At 42.4% G+C, this 27,428-nt stretch overlaps 1 protein-coding gene across 1 annotated transcript in view; it reads left to right on the plus strand.

Annotated features, from left to right (window-relative positions):
- The window catches only part of ARID2 (AT-rich interaction domain 2), a 140,309-nt gene that overhangs the window by 111,233 nt on the left and 1,648 nt on the right, over nt 1-27,428 (plus strand). Inside the window, exons 16-20 of the mRNA XM_073619956.1 lie at nt 6,281-6,432; nt 8,286-8,424; nt 8,519-8,601; nt 19,543-19,660; nt 19,751-19,842. Of these exons, the coding sequence (XP_073476057.1) occupies nt 6,281-6,432; nt 8,286-8,424; nt 8,519-8,601; nt 19,543-19,660; nt 19,751-19,842 (584 nt within the window). The remainder of the gene's footprint in view (nt 1-6,280; nt 6,433-8,285; nt 8,425-8,518; nt 8,602-19,542; nt 19,661-19,750; nt 19,843-27,428) is intronic.

Consider the following 27,428-nt stretch of genomic DNA (forward strand, 5'->3'; position numbering starts at 1 on the left):
AGGTAAATTTATGCATCTTATTTTTACAGGGTAGTTGGAATAGGGGGTTATGAGGGAAGTGGAAGCCGGTTTAAGCATGGTTAGATCTAGCCTGGAATTCAACTTTAACTTTCTATTTTTCAGGTAAATATGCTGTCTTGTGTGAGCCAGGTCCAATCTCATACTCATGTCATACTTACCTGTTCTGTGCAATGGTTTTGCACATAGCAACCCCAGCAGGGATAATAAACAAAGATAATTAGTAAAATCAGCACACATTGTTTGGCACACATTTAACCCCTTGATTACCAAGATGGTAATCCCTTCTTAGCCAGTGTCATTGGTACAGTGTATAGTATTAGCACTGATCACTGTATTAGTGTCACTGGTGATGGCAGTTCTTGTCAGATTGTCTGCTGCACTATCGTAGTCCCACTATAAGTCGCTGATTACTGCCATTAGTAGTATAAAAGAAAAATTCCAGTATATATACTATAGTTTGTAGACACTAACTTTCATGCAAACCAATCCGTATACACTTATTGGGATATTTTTCTTTTACCAATGACATGTAGCAGAATACGTTTTGGCCTAAATTTATGAAGAATTTTTTTCTTATTGTATAGGTTTTATAGCCGGAAGATTTTTTTTTTTTTTTTTTCCCCCAATATTTTGTCTTTTTTTTTAATAAAAAATAAAAACCTGCTATAAATCACCAGCTGTGATCAAATACCACCAAAAGAAACCTCTATCTGTGTGAAACAAATATAAATTTTTGTTTTGCTCCAGCATTTAATGACCACCCAAATACCAGTTAAAGTAGCACAGTGCTAAATAGCAAAAAATGTGTGTGTGTGTATATATATATATATATAAGAGCATTGGGTCTGTGTACAGAGTAAATATTCCATATCTGTGTGCTAATGTGCGCCAGCAAATCGTGCAAGCACACTTTGAAAAAGCTTTTTTTCTTTTTTTATTTATAGACTTGCATCAGGAACTGACAGGGTGACAAATTACGTTGCTCAAACAATCAGTGTCATTATATAAGGTCACAGTCAATCAATTAAACTTAAGTTGACATGCATTTCACTACATCATTTAAAGCATGAATTGTCACTCCTACATCTCACAGAAGCAGTATTCTGTCATTTATGAGTCTGAGGTTTACCAGATTTTCAGTGACTAGGTTCAGGTGATGCACAGAGATGAAACAAATCCTCCTACATGCGTCGTACCTGTTTATCTGCAGCCCTTTCTTCTCTACATGAGTTTAAAACTAGGAGAGCTCTGAGAGCTGATTTGAGAAAAGGGACACCCCCCACCCCCTCCACAGCTCACAGGAACAAAGCTGAAGCCCTCAGTCAACTGGAGGTCCCTCCCATCACCATTTTTCTCTTGGTGTCAGGAAAGCTTGGCAGAAATGATTCATGCTGATAGAATGAAGCAGCAGACAGAAATGACACTTAGTGCTCTTAATTGAGACAAGTACACACTATAGAGGGATATGCTTTGTTCATATTTCATTTCATGAAATTAGATCCCAGTAGAATCATTCAACCATATGTTCCTCAGGAGTAAGTTCCTCCATATGTTGTATTTCGTTCACCCTGGCAGACCATTGTGTGGCTGTAGGTGGGGACTGCTGTTTCCACACACTAGGGATACAGGCTCTAGCAGTGTTTAGAAGATTTTTAAAGAGCAATTTATGGTATAGTTTCCTGGGTAGAGGAGTCTGGTACAAAAGTACAGTGACCGTGTTGTCCAAATGAAAGATCTGTACGTCGGATTATTCCAAGGACCTGCTGCCAAAAAGGGCAATGATGGGACAATCCCAAAATATGTACAAGAGCATTCCTTTATGAACTCTGCATCTTCAACACAGATAGCTTTGTTGCAGAAAATCAGAGCATGTAATATTCAGTTCTCTTTGCGATTTGGTAAGGTAGGGTGAGTCTTGTCCGGAGTGTATACTAGGGTTGCACTGATACCACTTTTTTAAGTCCCAGTACAAGTACTAATACTTTTTTTCAGGTACTCGCCGATACCGATACTTTTTTTTTAATGTCATGCCACAGTGGCACTAATATGCAGCACTGATTTTTTTTTTTTTTTTTATGATTTATTTTTTACTTTTTATATATGTTTTTATTTTTTTACAATGCTTTTTTTTGGGGGGGGGTGGACGGTGTCAGTGTTTTATTTTTTATTATTCTTACATTTTAACCTTTTTAATTATTTTTTTTTTTTTATCAGCCCTTTTGGTAAGGCTTTGGTAAGATATCAGGGATCTAAACAGACCCCTGACATTTCCCCTTTGAGACAGGGAAAGGGACTGAGGACACAGATTTCTCAGTCCCTTTCTCAGCAGCCTCAGCTGCACTTAAGATGAATGGACAGGGGACTGAGGCTCCTGTTCATTCATAAACTGAAGCATTGTAAACACAGTTTACACGATGCTCAGTTATAAATGGACAGTTACTGATCACTGACTCTGCATTTGGAAAAGGAAGGAGCCAATAAATAAAGGAGGACCCACACACACACCCTGAGGATGACTGGTCCGATACAACAGGTATCTGATCAAGCATTGGAGCATTTGCACAAGTACCGATACTCGTGCAAATGCTTGGTATCGGCACCGATAGTAGTATCTGTATCGGTGCAACCCTAATGTATACCCCTTCAAACTGTGCGTGTTGTCCATGAAATTAGATTGGCTTGGGCAGTGAGTAGAGAAAGTAATTGAGCTGCTGTTATCTCCATGTTCCCAAAGCTGAAGTTTTGGAGTAGGTTGGCAATGTATGCCCATTGGTCAAATTTCAAAAAATGTGCAGCTTGCATGAGTCCCTAATCAGACCATGTTTTGAAGACTCTGAGAGAACTCTGGCTGTCCTTTTTATGGGCTTCTGAAAATGCATTTTTCTGAAGGCTGAGAATAAGGTCTTCCTACCTAGTACACTTTTTCAAATAGTACACATATTTCAACAGAGAAACATTATATCCTTTTTACATTAGATCTGCCTACAGATAAAGGTGATATACTTGAATAAAAAAACACAAGGAAAATGTTCTTTTTCAATTATTTAACAAAAATCGATATTGGTGTACTGTGGAAAAAGTAGGTCTACCACTGCCTTCCAAAGCTGGTATTGCCCACTTTAACAAAAATTACTTTTTGTAATTGTTTTGTATAACTGCCCTCCAGTTTTTAAGATGTATTTTGTGAAATTTTTGACCATTCCTTCATTTGCAAGATGTTTGTAGGTTTTCTTGCTTGAACTGCCCCTTTCAAATCCCCCCACAATGTCCGTTGAATTCAAATCAAGGTTTTGACTAGACCAGTCCATAGGTCCTTCTCTGTACATGTGATGTGTGTTAAAAGATCCAATTCTGGTTTAACCTAAATTTTCGAACAGATGGTCTCATATTCTTATTAAGCACACTTTGATGTGATACAGGTTCATAACTGGCTTGATTGCAGGCTTCTGCTGGAATGCTTTATTCAGTTTGCCCCAAACTTGTCTACTGTTACTATAACTAAACATCCCTATATCTTATTCACTACATGTTGTTCCAGAAGGTCTGGTCTTTGCCTAGAATATCAATGGCAAACTTTACTCTTGCTGTCTTCCCATGCAGGTGCAGTCTCTTTATGATTGTAATTATTATTGTAATTATTCTAGGCTTACCTATAGTTATAAGTCACTAGGGAGGGTTTACAACCACTAAAAGCCAGTGAAATTTTCATACAACATTCTTTCATTCAACGAATGTATATAGATTATTCGTATGAATATTCTCATCTGAAATTTGATCCGTGTGGCCAGCATAAGGCTCGGGTCACACCTATGCAGTTTGCTTTTGATCTGTTTCTGCAGTGCTTTTTGCTGTGCGTTTTGATTTTTGCGCACACGATTTTGCTTTTTTTATTCTACTTTTTTGGCCAATTTGTTGTTGGACATTACATGCTTTTCTGCAGCTTCTCCATTGAAGTAAATTAAACCAAAAAACAGTTTTGCATTGAAAAAAGTCCCTGACCCTTTCCAAATACGCAGCAGCTGAAAAAGCATAGAGGTGAACGTGTCCCTTAGGAAACCAATGTAAACGAACTGTAGTGCATTTCTGTAAAAACCACCAAAAAACATAGGTGTGAACCAGGCCTAAGACGTTTAGTAACATGATGGGTTTAAAAAAATGAAAATTAGCCCTTTATAGTACAAAAAGAGCAAATCGCTACTGTAAGGGGTTCATTTTTTTACTGTGGAACAGTGAAAGTAATGTTTACAGTAGCGATTATTTGCTATTTTTGTACTATAAAGGGCTAATTTTAGTTTTTTTTTTTTTTTTTTTTTTTTTTAAACCCCATTATGTTACTGGCCGATTAATCCATTATGAAAATAGTAATCGATTAATTACATAATCGATTAGTTGTTTCGGCCCTATGTATAATATCTTTTTTTCTAATATCAAGTACAATCAAGCAGTGGAGAAGGAATACAGCCACAGACAATATTTGTTGGTACCTTTCAAAAAAAAAAAAAACTAATTTCCTTGAAATGACTTAAAGTGATATTAAAGTCTGGGTTTTTGTTTGTTATTTTTAAACATGTTATATTTACATGCTCTGTGCAGTGGTTTTGCACAGAGCAGCCCAGATCCTCTCCTTGGGTCCCTCATCGGTGCTCCTGGCCCCCTCCCTCCTGCCGAGTGCCCCTACAGCAAGCAGCTTGCCCCATCTCTCTCCTCATTGGCTCACTGACTTTGACAGCAGCAGGTGCCAATGGTGCCCGTGCTGTCTCAGCCAATGGGGAGGTCCCCCGACAGCTGAGGTTCTCATGCGCTGTTGCTAAAAAAGTGGTGGATAGTGCAATGAAATATTGATGTAACAACCTTTGAGTTCATCTTGCATCTCTTTGGAAATTTTCCTTGGCTTCTTGTCTACCATTTGCGCTATCCTGCTATTCAATCTTGATTTGATTTTCCTTTTGCGAGCATGTGCTGGGTGATTGACTACACCTCCATGGACCCTAAGCTTCTTAACATTTGCAGCCATAGTCCTAGGAACATAATCAAGCTGTTTGGCCTTTTCACATGCTCAGCTAGAATTTTTTTTCTTTACGATCTCAGATTTTTTTTTTTTTTTTTTTTTCTCTGGTCCTCCTTCAATGTGGTGCACATGATGATCCCAAACAGTAGAGTGACATTTAAATAAGCTGATTGCTTACAAGAAGACGTTTGCTACTAATTACCAAAACAAGTTAGAAATACTTCTATAATATAGTTATTTATAAACTTTTCTAGGGTTACAAATAAATCTGTCTAGACCATTGTAGTGATTTGTAAAAGGCAATATTTTTTCTTTTTACACTTTGCCTTACTCTCTGGAATACCAAAAGCATACAGGTATATGTATGACTCAATTACTTTTAATTTCATTATTTTTTTTTTAGGAGGAATGAAGCATTATTTCAGTTAGCTGTAATGGTACCAACAAATTTGCTGCTGTATAGAAGTTTAATCCATGTTTTGGTTAAAGCCATTATTGCATATTGGCATGTGAGGTTTCCCAACGAACAGCTAACTTCTGCCCAGGAATCCTATAGAAGAAAACAACCATAAATGATCTGTCTTCTTTTCCCTAGCATGGAAGCGGACATAGAGCAAAAGACTGTATAGCAAAGTTTCATATCGAAGTACCTGAATGTTCCAGAAAATTTGTGTAAAGTCAATTTTTGTTATGAGATACTGTGATCATAAACCATGGGCTAAAATTATGTCTGATGGGGGAGGTTGTTGTGACTTTTTATTTTTCTGCCTTTGTTCTGTTAGGTAGATTTTTCTATCCTTTCAGAAACAACAGGAAGTGACAGGAAATATCTTCAAAATTTTAAGAGAGCTAGGTGTTCCCCTCGCCACCTGTTCAGCCTTTTTGAATTTTGGATTTCTTAGCACTTTATGTCCCCTGTGACAACAATGGCAACCAGGACAAATTATATACTCCCCCCCACCCCCAAGTTTGAGTACTAACCACAATTAAAACCTGGCAGATTTTTAAACACTATCTAAAACCTAAACTATGTTTGGCTAGAGATGCATTTTAAAGGAAATATGTTTGAAAAAAAAGTAGGTTACCATTGAAGGATGTAGTGTTTTTTTTTATTTTTGTAAGCTATAGTGGTACAAGTTTTATATGTAGGATGAAGTGTCATAGTTAAGGCACTGTAAGCAACCAATAATATTGATGCATTTTTTATTTTCTGAATAAATAGACATATGAATGTATTCTTTTCATTTACAGAGTACGCCTGTGACAACTATACCAGCATTACATGTACAAGGCCACATAGTTGGCTCCCAGTCCTCTCCATACCCCACTACAACAGGTCAACCGGTGGATCCAGTAAAGAAGCCAGGACAAAACTTTATGTGCCTATGGCAGTCATGCAAAAGGTAAGCATGCTTGTAGTCTGTCAGCTTGTCCTCTAAGCCAGCCCTTTTCAACCAGCGTGCCTTGAGGTTTCTTCAGGGGTGCCTTGGCAAAATGCCTAAAAAAATTATCAAAAATGATATACAAGCCTGCAGGCGGATCAAGCTTGCCTTAGTTACTCAAAGCCATGGGTTTTCATTATGCACCTTTACGACTTTCTAGACACTGGCATCCCAACAACCAATGATGTTATCAGGTAAAAAGGAGGATGTCTGTTGCCTCCACGGCATTCTTTTTTGACCCTCCTATGCCCCTCTCCCCCAGCACTGGGGTGACAGCTGACTGATGGAGAGAAATTGAGGGAGAAACATTGGAATACTAGTCAGTACCAGTGTGCAAAAGAGTATTTGCTTTGGAAGAATAAATTACGTCTTAACGTTGAGTGTCCTATGTGTATTGATGTTGCTGCATTATGTTAAGCTATTAGAATAGTTTTTCCTTTTTTTAATGGGGTGCCTCAAGACTGTCCATAATTTTAAAGGGTGCCATAACTGAAAAAAGGCTGAGAAACGCTGTTCTAAGCTAAGATCTAGAGCGCACAGCCCACATGTGGTGGCGTTTGATGTACCTAATTGTTGACATTTACAGTGGTTTCTTAACACTGAATGAGGCTTCTCTCTACCTACATGTGCAGGATTCTCTGGTTTAAATGCTGATCAGGTTACCGCCCCCCCCCCCCCCCTGCAAGAAATGCCTTCAGAGGTTGCCCTTTGAGGTTTTTCTTTTGTTTGGTCTCTCCTTAGACAAGTACACCAAACTGATTACACGGGCAAGAGTACTCTCCTCCCCAGAAGATAAAGGCTTGTGCCTCTACTAGTGGGGCTTTCGTTCCTCATTTTAGGAAAGGTTCCTTTAGTCCCTCTGTCTTCCTATGCTAATTCGAAGAAAGGAACTTATTTTGTAAAAAGGCATTCACCTTTAAACCAATCACGAGGTGGAAAGACATCTGATGAACTTTGTGGCTTTCTGGGCCACCCCCTGGGCTGTGGTTTTATTTATTTTTGGTAGTTCCTAACGTCCTACTCCTGCAGGTGGCACTATACCCAGCGGGTGATGATCTAAATCAGAGCTGGGTCCTCCAAAGAATTCAGAGAAATAGATTGTATGTTAAGTGCAATAAAACCTATTTTAAGACTCAAGTTGATGTCTGCTTTACCTGGTCTGTGGTTTCTTTTTAGTTATTTTAGACCTAAAATTTTATGGAACCCAGCTTTTATAGATAGAAGTTGTAACCTTTTGGTAAAAAATATATATGCACGCTCTACAGCCATCTGTCTTTTGGTTTAATGCTCAACTTTCTTGTAGGCTGCTTCTTTAGGGCAACGTATCTCTGATACCTGCCTTGCCTTCTCAGTATTTACGTTGGTGGGTTGGGCATTCCTTATCCTGCCCATTCACACCTATTCTCGTTGCAGGTGACATGTTACTTATATAGTAACCATAAAATTTACACTTGACACTTTTTGCTTTAGATGTGTATTATTGTAGGAATGCAACAGAAATAATCTTAAAACATTTTCTATTTTTTAATACTCAATATGAATTATAAACTGTATTTTATAGACCTAGAATTGAGACAGTGTTGTGGTTTTTATTTTTGTAATAAAACTATATTGAGAATTGAATAAAAGTTGTAAAAATCTTATCTGTGATAGGAATTTTGTAATCCATATCACCTAAACTAGCTTCTAAGTTGTACTCCTAACATATATACATTTTCCTTCCTGTTTAAAATGGGGGATTTTATTGTGGACGATTGAAATAAAAATAACATTTTCTGCTGCATTAATAATTTATTTTTATTTTTTTGTGAAAGGTGGTTTGCAACACCCTCACAGGTATATTACCATGCAGCTACAGAACATGGAGGTAAAGATGTGTACCCAGGGCAGTGTCTGTGGGAAGGCTGTGAACCCTTCCAGCGGCAGAGGTTCTCTTTTATCACGCACTTACAGGTGAGCTGCCCTGCTCTGACAAATCTGTGTAGCACCAGTATTAAAACTCAGTCTTTTTTTGATTGCCCCCTTGTTTTTATTTGTCTGTTTACAGGACAAACACTGCTCAAGGGAAGCCCTACTTGCTGGACTGAAACAAGAAGAACAGAACCAGGCAGGGCATCAGAAATCTTCCAAGTAAGGGTTATTTAATTATTTTTTTGAAACAGTTCACCTTTTTGCCTGCTTCCTCTACAGATGCATACTTCAATCAATATGAAGGCTACGACTTTGCTATCTGCTGCACATTACACCCACAAAACCCTCTATAGGGGCTGTCTCCTACCTTGGAAATACAGCCCTATAGAAGTCCTTGGGAATACAGCCCTATCAAAGTCCTTGGGACACTAATGTGCATACACGGCAAGAACAGCCGGAGTGTAGGTTAAGTGTACGCTGTGACCATAGATTACCTTTAACCACTTTCCGCCCGCAATACGTATATATAGATTGCGTTTTGCAAGTGGTTTACCGGGGTTATAGCTGATAGCTTCGTATCTTTTATTTATTTTTTTTAGCCAGCTGCTGGCTTTCTCATGAAAGCGGTCTGAGTGGCTCATTACCCACAGGAACACTTTCGGGAGGGGACACCCCCTCCCACTGGTCACCAGTGTTTCTCAGGGTTACCGTATTCACCAGTGTGGCAGAATGGTCATAGAGGCAATGGGAGACTAGATCGTCTGGTTGCCTCTATGGCCTTGGAGGTCCGGAGCGACGTCATGACATAACTTCTAGTCTAGGGTGTAAGTAAACCTTCTTTTTTTTGATGTTTACATTTCTTGTAATAGGAATAAAAGTGATAAAAAAATGAAAGGGACAGTGTTAAAATAAAATCAATAAGATTGAAAAAAAATTTTTAACGCGCCCTCATCGCTCTATGCTTGCGCACAGAAGCAAACGCATAGGTAAGTCGCACACACACGTAAACAGTGTTCCCACCACACACGTGAGATATCGATGTGAAGGTTGGAGCGATAGCAATAATTCTAGTTCTAGACCTCCTCTGTAACTCTAAAAGGGTAACCTGTAAAAAATGTTAGTGCCACCTATGGAGATTTTTAGGTACCGTAGTTTGTCGCCTTTCCATGAGCGTGCGCAATTTTAAAATGTGACATGTTGGGTATCTATTTACTCAGTGTAACTTCATTTTTCACGTTACAAAAAAAAATGGGGTATGTATTGTTTGCAGCCTGATTGCAGCCTGATTAGTGCCCTTCTGCAGCCTCAATGCAGCCTGATTAGTGCCCGTCTGCAGCCTCAATGCAGCCTGATTAGTGCCCGTCTGCGGCCTCAATGCAGCCTGATTAGTGCGCTGAGCCGTCATCTCCTGTTTACTCGGCTCTCAGTTGGCAGTCACACACACAGTCCCGCCTCTGCCATCAGCATTGGACTAGCTCCTGTGATAGACAGAACACTGGTCCAATGCAAGTGGCGGAGGCAGGACTGTGTGTATATGACGTGAGAGCCGAGTAAACGGGAGATGACGGCTTGGTGAATAACGGCAACGCTCAGTCCCCTCCGAGGTACACTATTGGCATATAACACGCACCCGTGATTTGCCCCCTATTTTCAGGGGGAAAATGCGTTATACGCCGATACATACGGTATCTAGTAACAAAAATACTTTAAACTTGTAAACAAAAAGTGACCGAAAAGGCATAGTCTTCAAGTAGTTGTATTACTTTTTACGTACTGTTTGATTCTTGATTACTTTAAAAAAAATAGCTATAGCTTAGTAATAAAACTAAACAAAAAAAGCAATCGGTGCAGTCGATAAACTCCCTAATGTGAGTAGCAAGCATACACCAACCAGTGATACCATAACACCCTGGTACAATATCGGTGCATAAAATAGTGCAGCACTACCTAAAATATATACATGAATATACATCCATTATGACACTAAATATTCACATGCGATATAATAAAACGTGCATAAATTTAGACCCCCCCCCCCACTGGTGGTAGGAGGAAAGCACTGTGTCCTCACACCATGCAATAACCAAAATTGGATGATAAAGTCCAAAAACAAAAATCTTCTGGAGCTTAATGTGCTAGAATCTTCTGTGATAATATAGGTGATAAGCCTCCTTCGTAGATAATACACACTTCACCCAGCATTATGTAGGTTCGCTCACCTCCATATATTGGACCTCAAAGCTTCCGAAGAGGTCAAACCAGCTTAATCCAAAGGAAAAGAAGAAAAGGCTGCACACCACCAGAAACAATCCAACGTAATTTATTGTTCCAACAAAAAGTCAAATGACAGCCACCAAGTCTAAGACACAAGAACCCAGAGAGGTGACGCGTTTCACACTGTCTATAGTGCTTCTTCAAACCACTAGGTTTGAAGAAGCACTATTGACAGTGTGAAACTCGTATTATACTGTCTGCCCTTATGTTGTAAAGCTCTGTGGAAATTGTTGGCTGTATATAAATCCTGTTAAAAAATAATATAATAATGAGAGGTAGAGTAAGTAGGAATCAGATTTGTAAGAGATGCTGTACAAAAAGTTGGTTCGTTTGCAGTCTAGAATCTAGAGCAGATCATAGTTTCTTATATCTTACTGCTTTCTTAATCGTACATCAGGGAACCATAGTAATTACTATGTGGGTTATAGGCCACCTTCAGGTGATGGACACTGGCACACCCTAAGACAGGAAGTCCACTCCCTATATAACCCCTCCCACTGCTGGGAGTACCTCAGTTTTTTTTGCCAGTGTCTAAGGTGTTTGTCACGAGTAAAGATGTGCTGTGCTGAGCTCCATTGGAGCAATCTTTGCTGGGGCTAGCTATGCAGCCGGATCCATTCAAAGTGTCTTTTAGGCCGAATTGAATGGTACCTGGGCATCGTGCCAGAAGAAACAAGGTTTAGTCCATAACGCTTCTCTTTCCTGAGAGCTAGACCCCAGGATCCAGTACTTTTGGTTTTTTCAGCCTGAAGTTTTTTCTGGCGGGGTGTTATACGGGTCCAGGAGTGTGGATCCCCCGATAAAAAGGGGCCACAGTTCCTGAAGGTTTTTTTAAACGGAGCCCACCATGAGAGGTGAAGATTGGGTCTGTTGGTTTTACCAAAGAAAACCCTGCGGCAGGAAAGGTAAGTGGAGATTTCTAAGGAATTTCTTAAGTTTCTTATGAATTGTCTCCTTTAAATAGTAAATGTTGTCATGCCTAAAAGTCACCACTGGGGGCTGTATAGAGCACTTACCTTGTCATGATTCCTATGCTGTGTCACGCTGTCTCAGTAAAAGCTGCAGATTCCTCCGGCGAGTGGCCCCAGAACTCCAGTAAGATTTGGGGGGGGATCTTTTTACAAAAACACCACCAACCTGGGAAAAGCTCTCCTCCTCTCCCTGGATAGGGGGAGGCCAGAACGGTTGGCGATGCCGCTCCGTTTTTTACCGCCCCTGCACGGCGGTTGGATTACCGGATCTTCTCCTCGCAGTCCCCTCCAACACAAGCCGATCTCATCGCGGGGAAAGCCCTCTTTTTGAAAAGAGGGGGGGGCGATGTGATGGAGGGGGCAGGGCTTAGTGTGGCATTGGCGCGCGGCAATGCCCAGCGCAGGAGTAAAGTTTTAAAAGCTCCATTATTTGCTGGCTGCAGCTGTCGAAGGGACACAAGAACAAAAAGGGGCATGTAAGAGGTTGGTGACACAAGCATTCCCTTGGCACATTTACTAAAAGCATCAGGCTGAGCGTTAAATAGCAGCGGCAGTTGCTGGACTATTTGCTCAAGCAGTGAATGCGATTTCTTCTGGTAGTACCTCTGCATTTGTGCATCGGGCTATGGTCAGAAGGGAGGGGGGGGTAAAAACACCCAAAAAAGGGGCTCAAGAGGGACTCCTTCAAGCTCAGAAAAGCTTAAAATCATCTCTAAAATGGCATCCTCCCCTGAGAGATCTGAAGTGGCTGGTCAGAGCAAGCCATCATTGACATCAGGTGGTGCAATTGTTTCCAACACTGCAGCCTCTGTCTATGTGACTGAAGAAATTTTTTCCTCAACCATATTGAGATTGGAGTAGAGGTTAGCGGCTTTAATCGCATCACAGGGTGGGACTAAGCGCGATAGGACACCTTCCGTTACCAAGGACCCTCAAACTGAGGAACCAGGGGCGGTAGATGATTTTTTTTTCTTGGGATCGGGAAGAGACTGAGGACTCCTTCTGAGGGGTCAAATGCAGAAGGTTCACAATCTGAAAGATGGTACAATCTTACTGAGTTGGTCCGCTCCACGTTTATGCTACCCTTAACTGAGTCGGTTGATAAACCTACTTCTTGTTTGGGTTCGCTAAAGCCTCCCCAAGCTATGCGTGTCTTTCCTATCCATTCTTTGCTGGAAAAGCTTGTGTATTCTGAGTGGGATCACCCAGATAAGCATTTTTATCCTCCTAAAAAGTTTGCAACACTTTATCCTATGCAGGAAAAGTTTAATAAAAAAATGGGAAATACCAGCAATTGACGCTGCTATATCCTCTGTGAATAAAAGTTTGACTTGTCCGGTAGAACATGCTCAAATTCTTAGGGATCCAACGGATATGAAGTTAGAATTCCTATTAAAAAACACTTTTTCCCTGGCAGGTTCAGTGACTCAGCCTGCGCTGGCAGCAATTGGTGTGTGTGTCCATCCTTGAGAGACCAGTTTAAACAGGTGCTCAAGATTATTCCAGATCAGCAGGCCCAAGATTTGGCCGAGCTACCAGGGGCGTTATGTTTTGCAATAGACGCTATGAGAGATTCTATTCTCCAGGCCTTACACTTGGGCTGGTGCATATGCGTAGAATACTATGGTTGAAAAATTGGTCAGCCGAAGCGCCCTGCAAAGAGCTCCTGGCTAGTTTTCCTTTTCACGGTGAATGGCTGTTTGGGGATGATCTGGATAAGTACATCCAAAGAATTTCTAATGGGAAAAGTACCCTTTTGCCAGTTAGGAATAGGAGTAAGCGTATTTCATTTGAAGGAGCCTCTTCCCTCAGGGTCAACCCGGGCACAAAAGTCCTGGGGAAGGAAACCTACAAAACAAAATACTAAAGCCTCCTTATGAAGGGGCGCCCCCGTTTTCTTGAGTGGGGGGGGGGGGGTGGTGGGAGTCTTCTGCAGCTCTCAAGGATCTGGCAGGAAGATTGTCAAGACAAATGGGTGGCTTCCTCAATTACTCTAGGGTACAAACTAGAGTTCAGAGAGTCCCTGTTTCCTCATTTTCTCAGATCAAATGTTCCCAGGGATCCAGAAAAAGAAGTCTCTCTTTCAAGCATTGGACCATCTTTTGTCTCAAAAGGTGATATCAGTGGTCCCCATAGAAGAGTAGGGATTGGGGTTTTATTCAAACCTTTTCACGGTACCAAAACCAAATGGAGATGTCACCCATTCTAGATCTCAAAGATCTAAACCAGTTTTTGAATAACCGCTCTTTTTGCATGGAGTCAATCCGATCAGTAGTCTCCATCCTACAAGGAGGAGAGCTTCTGGCGTCAATCGACACCAAATACCTCCCATGTGCCGATTTTCCCCGCTCACCAGAAATATCTACGCTTCGAGGTAGAAAATCTTAATTTTCAGTTTGTAGCTCTGCCTTTCGGTCTAGCTACTGCACCTCGAGTGTTTACAAAGGTCCTGGACCCTCCTCTAGCCAGATGAAGTGCCCAAGGTATAACAATCGTAGTGTACCTAGACGATCTGCTCTTGATAGACCAGTCGGTAGCCCGCTTAGACTTAGGTTGGATTCTCAACCTAGAGAAATCTTCCTTAAAACCATCAAGGAGATTGGAATACTTGGGTATTTTTACCCCAGGCGAAGATCAGTGCCATAAGGGAGCTGATTCAGGTAGTCAAGGCAAAGAAGAATCCTTCTATTCGACTTTGCATGAGGTTGTTGGGAAAGATGGTGGCTTCATTTGAGGCTGTTCCTTATGCTCAGTTTCATTTGAGGCTGCTGCAAAACAGTATCCTATCGACTTGGAACAAGAAGGTCCAAGCTTAAGATTTCCCAATGTGTTTGTCTCCAAAGTTGCGCCAGAGCCTCAGTTGGTGGTTGATAACCAATAATCTGCAGTAGGGAAAATCTTTCCTACCAATTACCTGGAAGGTGGTAACAGATGCCAGCCTTTCAGGTTGGGGAGCAGTCCTGGAAGAAGCGACTGTCCAAGGGAAATGGTCCAGATCAGAAATGACCTTGCCCATCAATATTCTAGAGATTCGGGCAGCGCGCTTGGCCCTAAGAGCCTGGACGTTCAGGTTACGGAATTGTCCTGTCAGGATCCAATCCAACAATGCTACAGCAGTGGCCTATATAAATCACCAAGGGGGCACGAGAAGTCATGCGGCCCAGAGAGAGGTGAATCATATCCTAACTTGGGCAGAAAACAGTGTACCTTGCCTATCGGCAGTCTTCATTCCAGGAATAGAGAATTGGCAGGCAGACTACTTGAGTCGCCAGCAGTTGTTCCCAGGAGAATGGTCTCTTCACCCCGATATCTTTCTGACAGTATGTCAAAGATGGGGGCTTCTGGACATAGATCTGTGTCCAGATTCAACAAGATCGACAACCTTGTGTCAAGAACAAAAGATCCGGTAGCTTGCGGAACCAGATGCCTTGGTATTCCCGTGGAATCAGTTTTCACTGATTTATGCATTCCCTCCTGTTCTGCTGCTTCCACGACTTCTTCGCAGGATCAAGCAGGAAGGGAAGTCTGTGATTCTTGTGGCCCAGGAGATCTTGGTTTGCAGAGATCATAAAGATGGCGGTAGGGGACCCATGGACCCTACCACCATGTCCAGACCTTCTCTCGCAAGGTCTGGTATTCTACCTTACAAACACTAAATTTAATGGTTTGGCTATTGAGACCCACATTCTCAAGAAGCGTGGGCTGTCAGGTTCAGTGGTATCTACCTTGGTTAATGCAAGGAAGCCGGCCTCCAGAATCATATATTATAGAGTCTGGAAGGCATATGTCTCCCGGTGTGAATCCAGAGTTGGCACCCCAGGAAGTATGTCATGGGTAGAATCCTTGACTTTCTGCAAATGGGGTTAGAAATGAAGCTGGCCTTGAACTATCAAAGGCCAGGTCTCTGCCTTATCGGTATTATTTCAGTGACCACTTGCTTCACATTCGTGGTTCGTAGCTCTAATTACAGGGGGTAACGCTGCCTAATCCTCCGGTTAGGTAACCCCTGGGACTTAAATTTAGTTCTGTCAGCATTACAGAAACAGCCTTTTGAGCTGATACAACATATTCCCTTGGTCCTTTTGACAAGGAAACTAATTTTTCTGGTAGCCATATCTTCTGAAAGAAGGGTATCAGAGTTGGTTGCTCTTTCTTGTTAAGAGCCATATTTAATTATTCATAAGGATAAGGTAGTAATGCGTCCTCATCCTAACTTTAAAGTTTTCATCTAAACCAGGATATTGTTCTACCTTCATTTTTCCCAGAACCCGGTTCTTCGGAAGAAGTCACTACATTCTCTTGATGTGGTGAGAGCAAAGTCTACTTGAAGGCGATTGCTCAGATTTGAAAAACGGATGTTTTGTTTGTATTGCCTGAAGGTCCTAAAAGAGCACAGGCATCATCGAAATCTACTATTTCTAAATAGACAAGGAGTTCAAGATTATGGTTTAGAGAGGAAGATTCCACCTTTTCAAATCAAAGCGCACTTCACAAGGGCTGTTAGAGCTTCGTGAGCAGTGCATCACCAAGCCTCCATGGCTCAAATCTGTAAGGCCGCAACTTGGTCTTCAGGCCATACATTTACCAGATTCTATCAGGTAGATGTAAAAAGTCATGAGGATATTGCCTTTGGGAGTAGTTTGCTGAAAGCTGCAGTATAAATCCTATAATCTCATGGTGCCCTAATTTTGTTGTCTCCCTCCCTTCAGTTGGCATTGCTCTGGGACATCCCACATAGTAATTTCTATGGCTCTGTGTCCCGTGATGTACGATTAAGTAAATAGGATTTTTTTTAACAGCTTACCTGTAAAATCCTTTTCTTTGAAGTACATCACGCGACACAGAGGTCCCTCCCTTCTTTCTGGTATACTCATGTATTACTTTGCTACAAAACTGAGGTACTCCCAGTAGTGGGAGGGGTTATATAGGGAGTGGACGTCCTGTCTTAGGGTGTGCCAGTGTCCATCACATGAAGGTGGCCGATAACCCACATGGCTCTGTGTCCCGTGATGTACTTCAAAGAAAAGGATTTTACAGGTAAGCTGTTATAAAAATCCTATTTTTAGATGACTGCCTGTGACTTTGACCTTTGCAGCCCCCCCCCCTCCCCCCATCTGTTCCTGGGGCAGGGAAGTATTCATAAGTAGACCAATTAGGAACTGATAAGAGACACTTGAATGGAAGGGGAAATTGTCAAAAATCAGAACAGCCACTGTCACAGGCCAAAGTCCTAAAAGATTATTGTTTTGTTTTTTATGACAGAAGGAAAAAAGTAGGTGAGAATCAATCAAAAATATAGACCAGTTTGAAAAGATTTAAATTCATTTACCATAATGAACAAGAGCATAGGATGGTTTGTACTCAGCATAAAATAACTTTTTTTTTTTTTTTTGGTGGAGCCCATTGATGGAGACACATCCTGCACCTCTGTATTTCTGATCATGCACTCTGTACTGTTTTGCTACAAAACTAAGGCATGCTGTTGGTAGGTGGGGTTATCCTGGCCTACAGTTTATTTTCCGGTGTCCAATCCTCCTGTAGACATCATTCTAACCCAGATATTGACTTTGTATCCCTTAACCACTTCAACACCTTAGGATGTACCCTGTAGGCATCATCCCAGGATTATAATTTTCAGCCGGCGATGGGCTTTCTTGAAGAAGTGCTCCAAGTGGCTATATAGCTGATTGATCGCTTATACAGGGCGCAAAAGGGGGCTCTCCCCTCCCGCTGTGGCCTTTACCGGGCTTCTCTGAGCGATCAGGGTGCTTAGGATCCCAGCTTTGCTCAGGGGAGAAAGGTACATCTGTACCCGCCTCCCCTCTGTGATGTAAGAAACCTTAAGGGGCGAGCCGTTACTGGCTTGTTCAGCATCTGATCAATCCGATCTTGATTTGATCAGATGCTTTTGAGGGCAGCAGAGAAATCTGGGGTCTATAAAACAGTAAAGAGTACCTATCCTGCTTATTGCTTTTACAAGGGATGTTGTAAAAGCAATCAATAAAGTTGATTAAAAAAAATAAAGGACAGTGTAAAAAAAGCGCCAATTTTGAAAAAAAAACAATATTTTTTACTTTTTGCTATAATAAATATCCCCAAGAAATCAGTTTAGGCCGATATGTATTCTACATATTTTTGGTAAAAAAATCGCCATAAGCGTATATTGGTTTGTGCAAAAGTTATAGCGTCTACAAAATAGGGGATAGATTTATGGCATTTTAATAAATTTTTTTTTTTTATTAGTAATGGCGGCGATCTGCGTTTTTATCGTGACTGCGACATTATGTCGGACACTTGACACCATTTTGGGATCATTGTCATTTATACAGCAAACAATGCTAAAAAAATGCACTGATTACTGTGTAAATGACACTGGCAAGGAAGGGGTAAACACTAGGGGGCGATCAAAGGTTTAAGTGTGTCCTAGGGAGGTGTTCTGTGGGGGGGATGGGCTACCACTAACATGACAGCGATCACTGCTCCCGATGACAGGGAGCAGTAGATCCCTGTCATTTCATTAGGCAGAACAGGGAAATTCCTTGTTTACAAAGGCATCTCCCCATTCTTCCGCTCCGTGACACGATCGCGCGTCCCGTGGGCACAGTCATGGAGTACGCAGCGCACGCGCCCACAATGCCGCGATTTTAAAGGGGACGTACCTGTACGCCCATTTGCCCAGCCATGCCATTGTGCCGACGTACATCGCTGGTCGGCTAGTGGTTAAAATTCAAAGCTCTCTTCTGCTCACTTGCAGATGCAAACGCATACATAAGTCCCGCACACATATGTAAACGGTGATCACACCACATGTGAGGTATCGCCACGAATGTAAGAGGGGGGGAGAAATAATTCTAGCACCAGACCTCCTGTACAGACCTCTTGTTTGTCGCTGTTCCACGGGAGTACACAGTTTTAAGCATGACATGTTGGGTATCTGTTTACTTGGTGTAACATCTTTTAAATTTTACCAAAACATTTTATATTGTGTTGTGCACTAAAATTCTTTAAAGTCTCTTTCCCCCTCACAAATATATATATATATATATATATATATATATATATATATATATATATATATATATATCTATATATATATATATCTCTTTGGCTATGCTAAGTAAATTTTTTAGCAAAAAAAAAAAAAACAGCTAATTTTTAGCTGTATGACAGAAATGTCAGCAGTGGCATGGGGGGTGTAAGGTGGTTAATTGACTCCAAAAAAAATATTTTATGGCACATTCAAAAACTCTAATTTTTATAGCACTTTCTAATTTCTTTTTTTTTTTTTTAACACTGATTAAGGGGAGGTAATGAAATACAAATTCACTTTTAATGAAGTGGTTCTTTAAAGCTATACCTGCCACCCTCTGAACAGATTGAAGCACGCGGACTGTTGGGACTTATGTACACTTGCGAAAAGGACTACCGCTTCTCTGAAAAGCGATCTGTCGCCTCCTCACAGCCTGGTTTATCTCCCAAAATGCCACACTACCATGCTGCGTGCTGGACAGTTCACTTGAAGGGGTTACCTTCGGCGGATGGTAGTGCACAATTTAATGGCTGTGACGTGTGTACATTCCTGGCTGCTACCAGTTTTACTTCTGTTGTGGGGCAATATGAGGGATTGGAGAGAGACCACATCTGCTATAGACTGGCATAAGCCATAGCCAGTACAGGTTTACAAAAGACCAAAGTTGTTAAAGGATAATGTTGTTGATTAAGAAATTAGTTTAACAAGGATAGTCTGTCAGATGTAGTGTTCATTGTTTTGTAGAGCATGTTTTTTTATTATGAGTGGTGAAAATTAGATCAAATACAGAAATTTCCAGGGTTTCTCCATTGCAGTTTTGTACCCACCATACCACTAATTTACATGTACAAACTAGCATGCTTAATCTATTTTTTTGTCCTCTAGGCAATCTTCTACAGGGGCATCAACTCCCCGACCACAGAAGGCCATTGTGAACCATCCAAGTGCTGCCCTCATGGCACTAAGGCGGGGATCAAGGAACCTGGTTTTTAGAGACTTTACGGTGAGTTAATTTATTCAGCCACCAAGAAAAATGTTTCATCTGCTATGTTAGATATGCAAGTCAATACTATTTCCTTTCTGTTTTATAAAGGATGAGAAAGAGGGACCAATTACAAAACACATCCGATTAACAGCTGCCTTAATATTAAAAAATGTTGCAAAACACTCAGAATGTGGTCGTCGGTAAGTATTACTTTGGGTTTTTGTATCTATGAGTTTTACACAGCTATTGATTTCATTTATGAGCACCAAGTATCTTGTGGTATTTATACAATGCCTTGAAAAAATTCATACCCCTTAAAATGTTCCATATTTTGACATGTTACAACCAAAATGTAAATATATTTTATTGGAATTTTATGTGATAGACCAACACAAAGTGGCACATAATTGTGAAGTAGAAGGAAAATGATAAATGGTTTTCCAAATGTTTTACTAATATCTGAAATGTGACATGCATTTGTATTTAGCCCCCTTTAGGCTGGATTCACACCTATGCAGTTTTAGTGCTTTTTGCATTTTGCAGATTTGCACTACAGAACGTGTTCCATAGGAAACCATGTCAAATGGACTGTAGTGCAAATCTGCAAAATGCAAAAAGCACTAAAACTGCATAGGTGTGAATCCAGCCTTACTCTGATACCCCTAACTAAAATCTAGTGGAACCAATTGCCTTCAGAAGTCACCTAATTAGTAAATAGAGTCCAACTGTGTGTAATTTAATCTCAGTATAAATACAGCTGTTCTATTAAGCCCTCAGAGCTTTGTTAAAGACAGGTCAGGGATAAAGATGTGGAGAAGTTTAACCACTTCAATACAGGGCACTCCCCCCCCCGCCCAAGCTTATTTTCATCTTTTAGCGCTGTCACTTTTTAAATGACAATTGTGCAGTCATGCAACACTGTACCCACACAGCATTTTTATCATTTTTCCCCCAAAATAGCGCTTTCTTTTGGTGGCATTTGATCATCACTGGGGTTTTTATTCGCTGCTAAACAAAAAAAGACTGAAAATTTTGACAAAAAAAGTGTTTGTTTCTGTTATAAAATGTAAATACGTAAGTTTTCTCCTTCACTGATGGGCACTAATATGCAGGGGCGGATCCAGGGGGGGGGGGGGGGCGCAACGGGGCAATTGCCCCCTCCGAGAAATTAGTGCAATGTTCAGTGTCCGGTGCCCTGTGATTGGGCGTATGGGGGTCACGTGAGGCTTGAGCTGGCTTGTCCGTGATTGCTCCTAAAGTCCCGCCTCCGCACATGACCCCCATACCCCAATCACAGAGTGCTGCGCCGGACACTGAACATTGCAGCTACAGCGCGGGGGAGAGAAGCATTGTGAGACGCCGCTGTCTTCGCTCCTCCGGACTGATGCAGGCCAGCCAGACACGAAGGTGAGTGAGACTCCCTCGTGACAGTCCTGTTACTGGCCCGGGGAGGGGGGAGAGAAAGTCAGTTAGTGTAGTATGGGGGTCAGTTAGTGTAGTATGGGGGTCAGTTAGTGTAGCATGGGGGTCAGTTAGTGTAGCATGGGGGTCAGTTAGTGTAGCATGGGGGTCAGTTAGTGTAGCATGGGGGTCAGTTAGTGTAGCATGGGGGTCAGTTAGTGTAGCATGGGGGTCAGTTAGTGTAGCATGGGGGTCAGTTAGTGTAGCATGGGGGTCAGTTAGTGTAGCATGGGGGTCAGTTAGTGTAGCATGGGGGTCAGTTAGTGTAGCATGGGGGTCAGTTAGTGTAGCATGGGGGTCAGTTAGTGTAGCATGGGGGTCAGTTAGTGTAGCATGGGGGTCAGTTAGTGTAGCATGGGGGTCAGTTAGTGTAGCATGGGGGTCAGTTAGTGTAGCATGGCGGTCAGTTAGTGTAGCATGGCGGTCAGTTAGTGCAGCATGGCGGTCAGTTAGTGCAGCATGGCGGTCAGTTAGTGCAGCATGGCGGTCAGTTAGTGCAGCATGGCGGTCAGTTAGTGCAGCATGGCGGTCAGTTAGTGCAGCATGGCGGTCAGTTAGTGCAGCATGGCGGTCAGTTAGTGCAGCATGGCGGTCAGTTAGTATATTTTCTGCCAGTGCCCCTCCCGAGACTAGGCTCTGGATCCGCTCCTGCTAATATGTAGCACTGATGGGTGGCACTGATAAGGAAGCACTGGCAGGCATAATTTATGGGCACTGATTGGCATACCTGGTTGTCATGGGTGGGCATCCGCACCACCGATTGCCGCACTGATTTTCTTCAGCAGGGGCAGGGAAGCTGGTCAGAGTTGATGGTAAGATGGATGGAGCCAAATACAGGGCAATCTTAGAAGAAAACCTGTTAGTCTGCAAAATACTTTATACTGGGGCAGAGGTTCACCTTCCAGCAGGACAACAACCCTAAACATACAACCAGCGTTACAATGGAATGGTTTAGATCAAAGCATATTCATGTGTTAGAATGGCCCGGTCACAGTCCAGACCTAAATCCACTTGAGAATCTGTGGCAAGACTTTCAAAATTGCTTTTTGCCGACGCTTTCCATCCAATCTGACAGAGCTTGAGCTATTTTGCAAAGAAGAATGGGCAAAAATGTCACTCTCTAGATGTGCAAAGCTGGTAGAGACATCCCCAGAAAGACTTGCAGCTCTAATTGCAGCGAAAGGGGGTTCTACAAAGTATTGGCTCAGAGGGGCTGAATACAAATGCACACCACACTTTTCAGATATTTGTAAAAAATTTGAAAAACCATTTCTTATTTTCCTTCCACTTCACAATTATGTGCCACTTTGTGTTGGTCTATCACATAAAATCCCAAAAAAATAAATTTACTGTACGTTTTTGGTTGTAACATGACAAAATGTGGAACATTTAAAGGGGTGTGAATACTTTTTCAAGCCACTGTATTTCTCTGGTATAAACTGAAGTTGCCATACCCCATATCTAAGGCCTACAAACAACCTCTAAAGTCTGGCGTCCTAGTAGATATACTATAGCCCAAAACCACAACTAAAAATATTGGACATCTACAGGCTTTATTAGGGTCCTGAAATAAAATATCAAAAATATCAAAAATAAAGTAAACAGCCATGTCCCCTTTTTTAAAAAATCATCCCATCCAAAAACATAGTTACATTTCTCCTTCTATTTGGTAGATCCCCAGAAAAAAACATCTTCAAAGTAATATGCAACAAACTAATTCTTTAAACATTTTTATCTGGGCACATGTCCAGAGCAATTCAGAGGTATTGTATTGTGAGCATCTATATACTGGTTCCGTGACATATCAGTCTTCTTATTCACCACCAAACCTTTTCACCGGCTTAACAGATAAGACCTCTTCCTATCATAAGGTCATTGTAAGCTTTCCCTTCATCAAAGGGTAAGATATGGTATACAGTAAGTTTCTCAGCGAGGTCCTCTTCTCTTCCTTCGGCTCCATGGACTCCATTAAATGCATATAGTGTAATACCGCAATTAAATTCCTATTGTGAATATTAATATACTCACAAAAGTTTTGTGCAATTTCATATCCAAAGTGCCCATGCTATAAAACCCCCTCACACCACACGAGAAGCTGATCTGCCACCAACTAGGCTCACTATGCTGCTTACCAGACGCTGAGACCCCCTAATTAAAAGAAGGTCTAATGTGCTTGTCACTCATCAAAAGATGGATCGTAAAGTACAAATTTGTAGTCTTCATAATGGTTCCAAACAGTGGTGTCAGACCCCAAAAGAAAGTAGACCACATACAGCATATTGCCAAAGGATAAAATCCACATTTACTCAGCCAAAACATACGAAGATAAACGGCAAAACCACATATACATCCTATCACATGTGGTTCAAACGTGTGCAATGATGTCAGGACATATGCCCTTTCTGCATTTAGTCAGAAGTTACGTCAGAGGACTTGGCAACCGAGGATGGATACATGTGGTTTTGTGGCTTATCTTTGTGTGTTTTATGGCTGAATATTTATGGATTTATCCTTTGGTGTCATGCCATGTGGGATCTATGCTATACAATTTTTTTTTATCGGTTTTTTAAATGGTATCGGGACCCCTTTTAAGATATAAAGCTTGTTTTAATATAGAAATAATATCTTTGTGATTTTTTTTAAGTGGTGGATATCTTTGCAATATGTGTTGTTTTCATATATATGGGAAATTCATACTATCACCATGTGCTCTGCTGGCTTCACCTCATGTCCTCTACCTCTGGCTGCAGCAGGGGAGGTTTCCGGTTGGAGTGCAGGGGAAGAGGCCTGTAAATATGTAATTTTCCGGCCCCTTTATTTTCTTAATGAACAGTACTGAAGCATCGTAAAATGTGTTTACTATACTTCAGTTTGTGAATGAACAGCTAACATTCCCAATGGAGAGTTCTTCAATAGCCGTATCCATGATCCTCTGACAGTGTCCCTTTAGGGCCCTTTCACACTGGGGTGGTTTGCAGGCGCTATTGCACTAATAGCACCTGCAAACCGACCTGAAAGTGCCGCTGCTTTGTCTCCAGTGTGAAAGCCCCGAGGGCACACTGGAGCGGTGCGCTAGCAGGATGGGAAAAAAAGTCCTGCTAGCAGCATCTTCGGAGCGGTGAAGGAGTGGAGTGCATACCGCTCCTTCACCGCTTTTGTCCATTGAAATCAATGGGACAGCGCGGCTTTACCGCTGGCAAAGTGCCTCTGCAGAGGCGCTTTGCGGTGGTTTTTAACCATTTCTTTCAATAGCTGCGCTTTACCGCCGACGCCGCCCCAGTGTGAAAGCGCCCTTACAGAAAACCTTGACACAATGACGCTGCGTTTTGGCAGGATCAACAGGTGTTTTCTGTACTTGCTCAAAATGTACTTGGCCTGAAAAAGGAAAACCAATGCAGCCACCACATCTAGTGACTAGGGATGAGCCGAACACCCCCCTGTTCGGTTCGCACCAGAACATGCGAACAGGAAAAAAGTTTGTTCGAACACCGTTAAAGTCTATGGGACACGAACATGAATAATCAAGTGCTAATTTTAAAGGCTTATATGCAAGTTATTGTCATAAAAAGTGTTTGGGGACCTAGGTCCTGTCCCAGGGGACATGGATCAATGCAAAAAAAAAGTTTTAAAAACGGACGTTTTTTCAGGAGCAGTGATTTTAATAATGCTTAAAGTCAAACAAAGTGTAATATCCCTTTAAATTTCGTACCTGGGGGGGTGTCTATAGTATGCCTGTAAAGGGGCGCATGTTTCCGTGTTTAGAACAGCCTGACAGCAAAATGACATTTCAAAGGAAAAAAGCCATTTAAAACTACTCGCGACTATTGCATTGCCGGTCCGACAATACACATAGAAGTTCATTGATAAAAACGGCATGGGAATTCCCCACAAGGGAACCCGGAACCAAAATTAAAAAAAAAAAAAGTGACGTGGGGGTCCCCCTAAATTCCATACCAGGCCCTTCAGGTCTGGTATGGATTTTAAGGGGAACCCCGTGCCAAAAAGAAAAAAGGCGTGGGGTCCCCCCAAAAATCCATACCAGACCCTTATCCGAGCACGTAACCTGGCAGGCTGCAGGAAAAGAGGGGGGGGGACGAGAGAGCACCCCCCCCCTTCCTGAACCGTACCAGGCCACATGCCCTCAACATTGGGAGGGTGCTTTGGGGTAGCTCCCCAAAACACCTTGTCCCCATGTTGAGGAGGACAAGGGCCTCATCCCCACAACCCTGGCCGGTGGTTGTGGGGGTCTGCGGGCAGGGGGCTTATCGGAATCTGGAAGCCCCCTTTAACAAGGGGACCCCCAGATCCCGGCCCTCCCCCCTGTGTGAAAAGTACCCCTACCATTTCACAAAAAAACTGTCAAAAATGTTAAAAATGACAAGAGACAGTTTTTGACAATTCCTTTATTTAAATGCTTCTTCTTTCTTCTATCTTCCTTCATCTTCTGGTTCTTCCTCCGGCGTTCTCGTCCAGCATCTCCTCCGCGGCGTCTTCTATCTTCTTCTCCTCGGGCCGCTCCGCACCCATGGCATGGGGGGAGGCTCCCGCTCTTCTCTTCATCTTCTTCATCTTCTTCATCTTCTTCATCTTCTTCATCTTCTTCATCTTCTTCTCTTCTTCATCTTCTTCTCTTCTTCATCTTCTTCTCTTCTTCATCTTCTTCTTATCTTCATTTTCTTCTCCGGGCCGCTCCGCATCCATGCTGGCATGGGGGGAGGCTCCCGCTGTGTAACGGCGTCTCCTTGTCTGACGGTTCTTAAACGGGGGGCGGGGCCACCCGGTGACCTCGCCCCCCTCTGATGCACGTGACTTGACGGGACTTCCCTGTGACGTCACGGGGAATGCCACAGGGAAGTCCCGTCATGTCCCGTGCGTCAGAGGGGGGCGGGGTCACCGGGTGGCCCTGCCCCCCCCCCGTTATTTAAGAACCGTCAAAAGAGGAGACGCCGTCACACAGCGGGAGCCTCCCTCCATGCCAGCATGGATGCGGTGCGGCCCGGAGAATAAAATGAAGAAGAGAAGAAGATGAAGAGAAGAGCGGGAGCCTCCCCCTATGCCATGGGTGCGGAGCGGGCCGAGGAGAAGAAGATAGAAGATGCCGCGGAGGAGATGCTGGACGAGAACGCCGGAGGAAGAGCCAGAAGAAGATGAAGGAAGATAGAAGAAAGAAGAAGCATTTAAATAAAGAAATTGTCAAAAACTGTCTCTCGTCATTTTTGACAGTTTTTTTGTGAAATGGTAGGGGTACTTTTGTACCCCCTTACCATTTCACACAGGGGGGGGGGGCCGGGATCTGGGGGTCCCCTTGTTAAAGGGGGCTTCCAAATTCCGATAAGCCCCCCGCCCGCAGACCCCCACAACCACCGGCCAGGGTTGTGGGGATGAGGCCCTTGTCCTCCTCAACATGGGGACAAGTTGTTTTGGGGGGGCTACCCCAAAGCACCCTCCCAGTGTTGAGGGCATGTGGCCTGGTACGGTTCAGGAAGGGGGGGCGCTCTCTCATCCCCCCCCCCCTCTTTTCCTGCGGCCTGCCAGGTTGCGTGCTCGGATAAGGGTCTGGTATGGATTTTTGGGGGGACCCCACATCTTTTTTTTTTTTTCTTTTTTTTTTTAATTTTGGTTCGGGCTTCCCCTGTGGAGAATTCCCATGCCGTTTTTATCAATGAACTTCTATGTGTATTGTCGGACCGGCAATGCAATAGCCGCGAGTAGTAGTTTTAAATGGCTTTTTTCCTTTGAAATGTCATTTTGCTGTCAGACTGTTCTAAACACGGGAAACATGCGCCCCTTTACAGGCCATACTATAGACACCCCCCAGCTACGAAATTTAAAGGGATATTACACTTTTGTTTGACTTTAAGCATTATTAAAATCACTGCTCCTGAAAAAACAGCCGTTTTCAAAACTTTTTTTTGCATTGATCCATGTCCCCTGGGGCAGGACCCAGGTCCCCAAACACTTTTTATGACAATAACTTGCATATAAGCCTTTAAAATTAGCACTTTTGATTTCTCCCATAGACTTTTAAAGGGTGTTCTGCGGCATTCGAATTTGACGCAAACACCCCAAATTGTTCGCTGTTCGGCGAACTTGCGAACAGCCAATGTTCGAGTCGAACATGAGTTCGACTCGAACTCGAAGCTCATCCCTACTAGTGACTGATGAGCTGCAATATATTAAATAATTGTTTTTGGGTTTAGTAATGCTTTAGGTCAGACACAGCCAGGCAACTAACATTTTCAGTATAAGACCGCAGTGGTGTCCCTTATAGTTGCCTCATGAAAGTCACTTTAATGTGGATTTGACCTTTTACTGTAAGCTGTGT

This window comes from Aquarana catesbeiana, linkage group LG03 (genome assembly GCF_042186555.1).
Source record: "Aquarana catesbeiana isolate 2022-GZ linkage group LG03, ASM4218655v1, whole genome shotgun sequence".
Classification (NCBI taxonomy): Eukaryota; Metazoa; Chordata; class Amphibia; order Anura; family Ranidae; genus Aquarana; species Aquarana catesbeiana.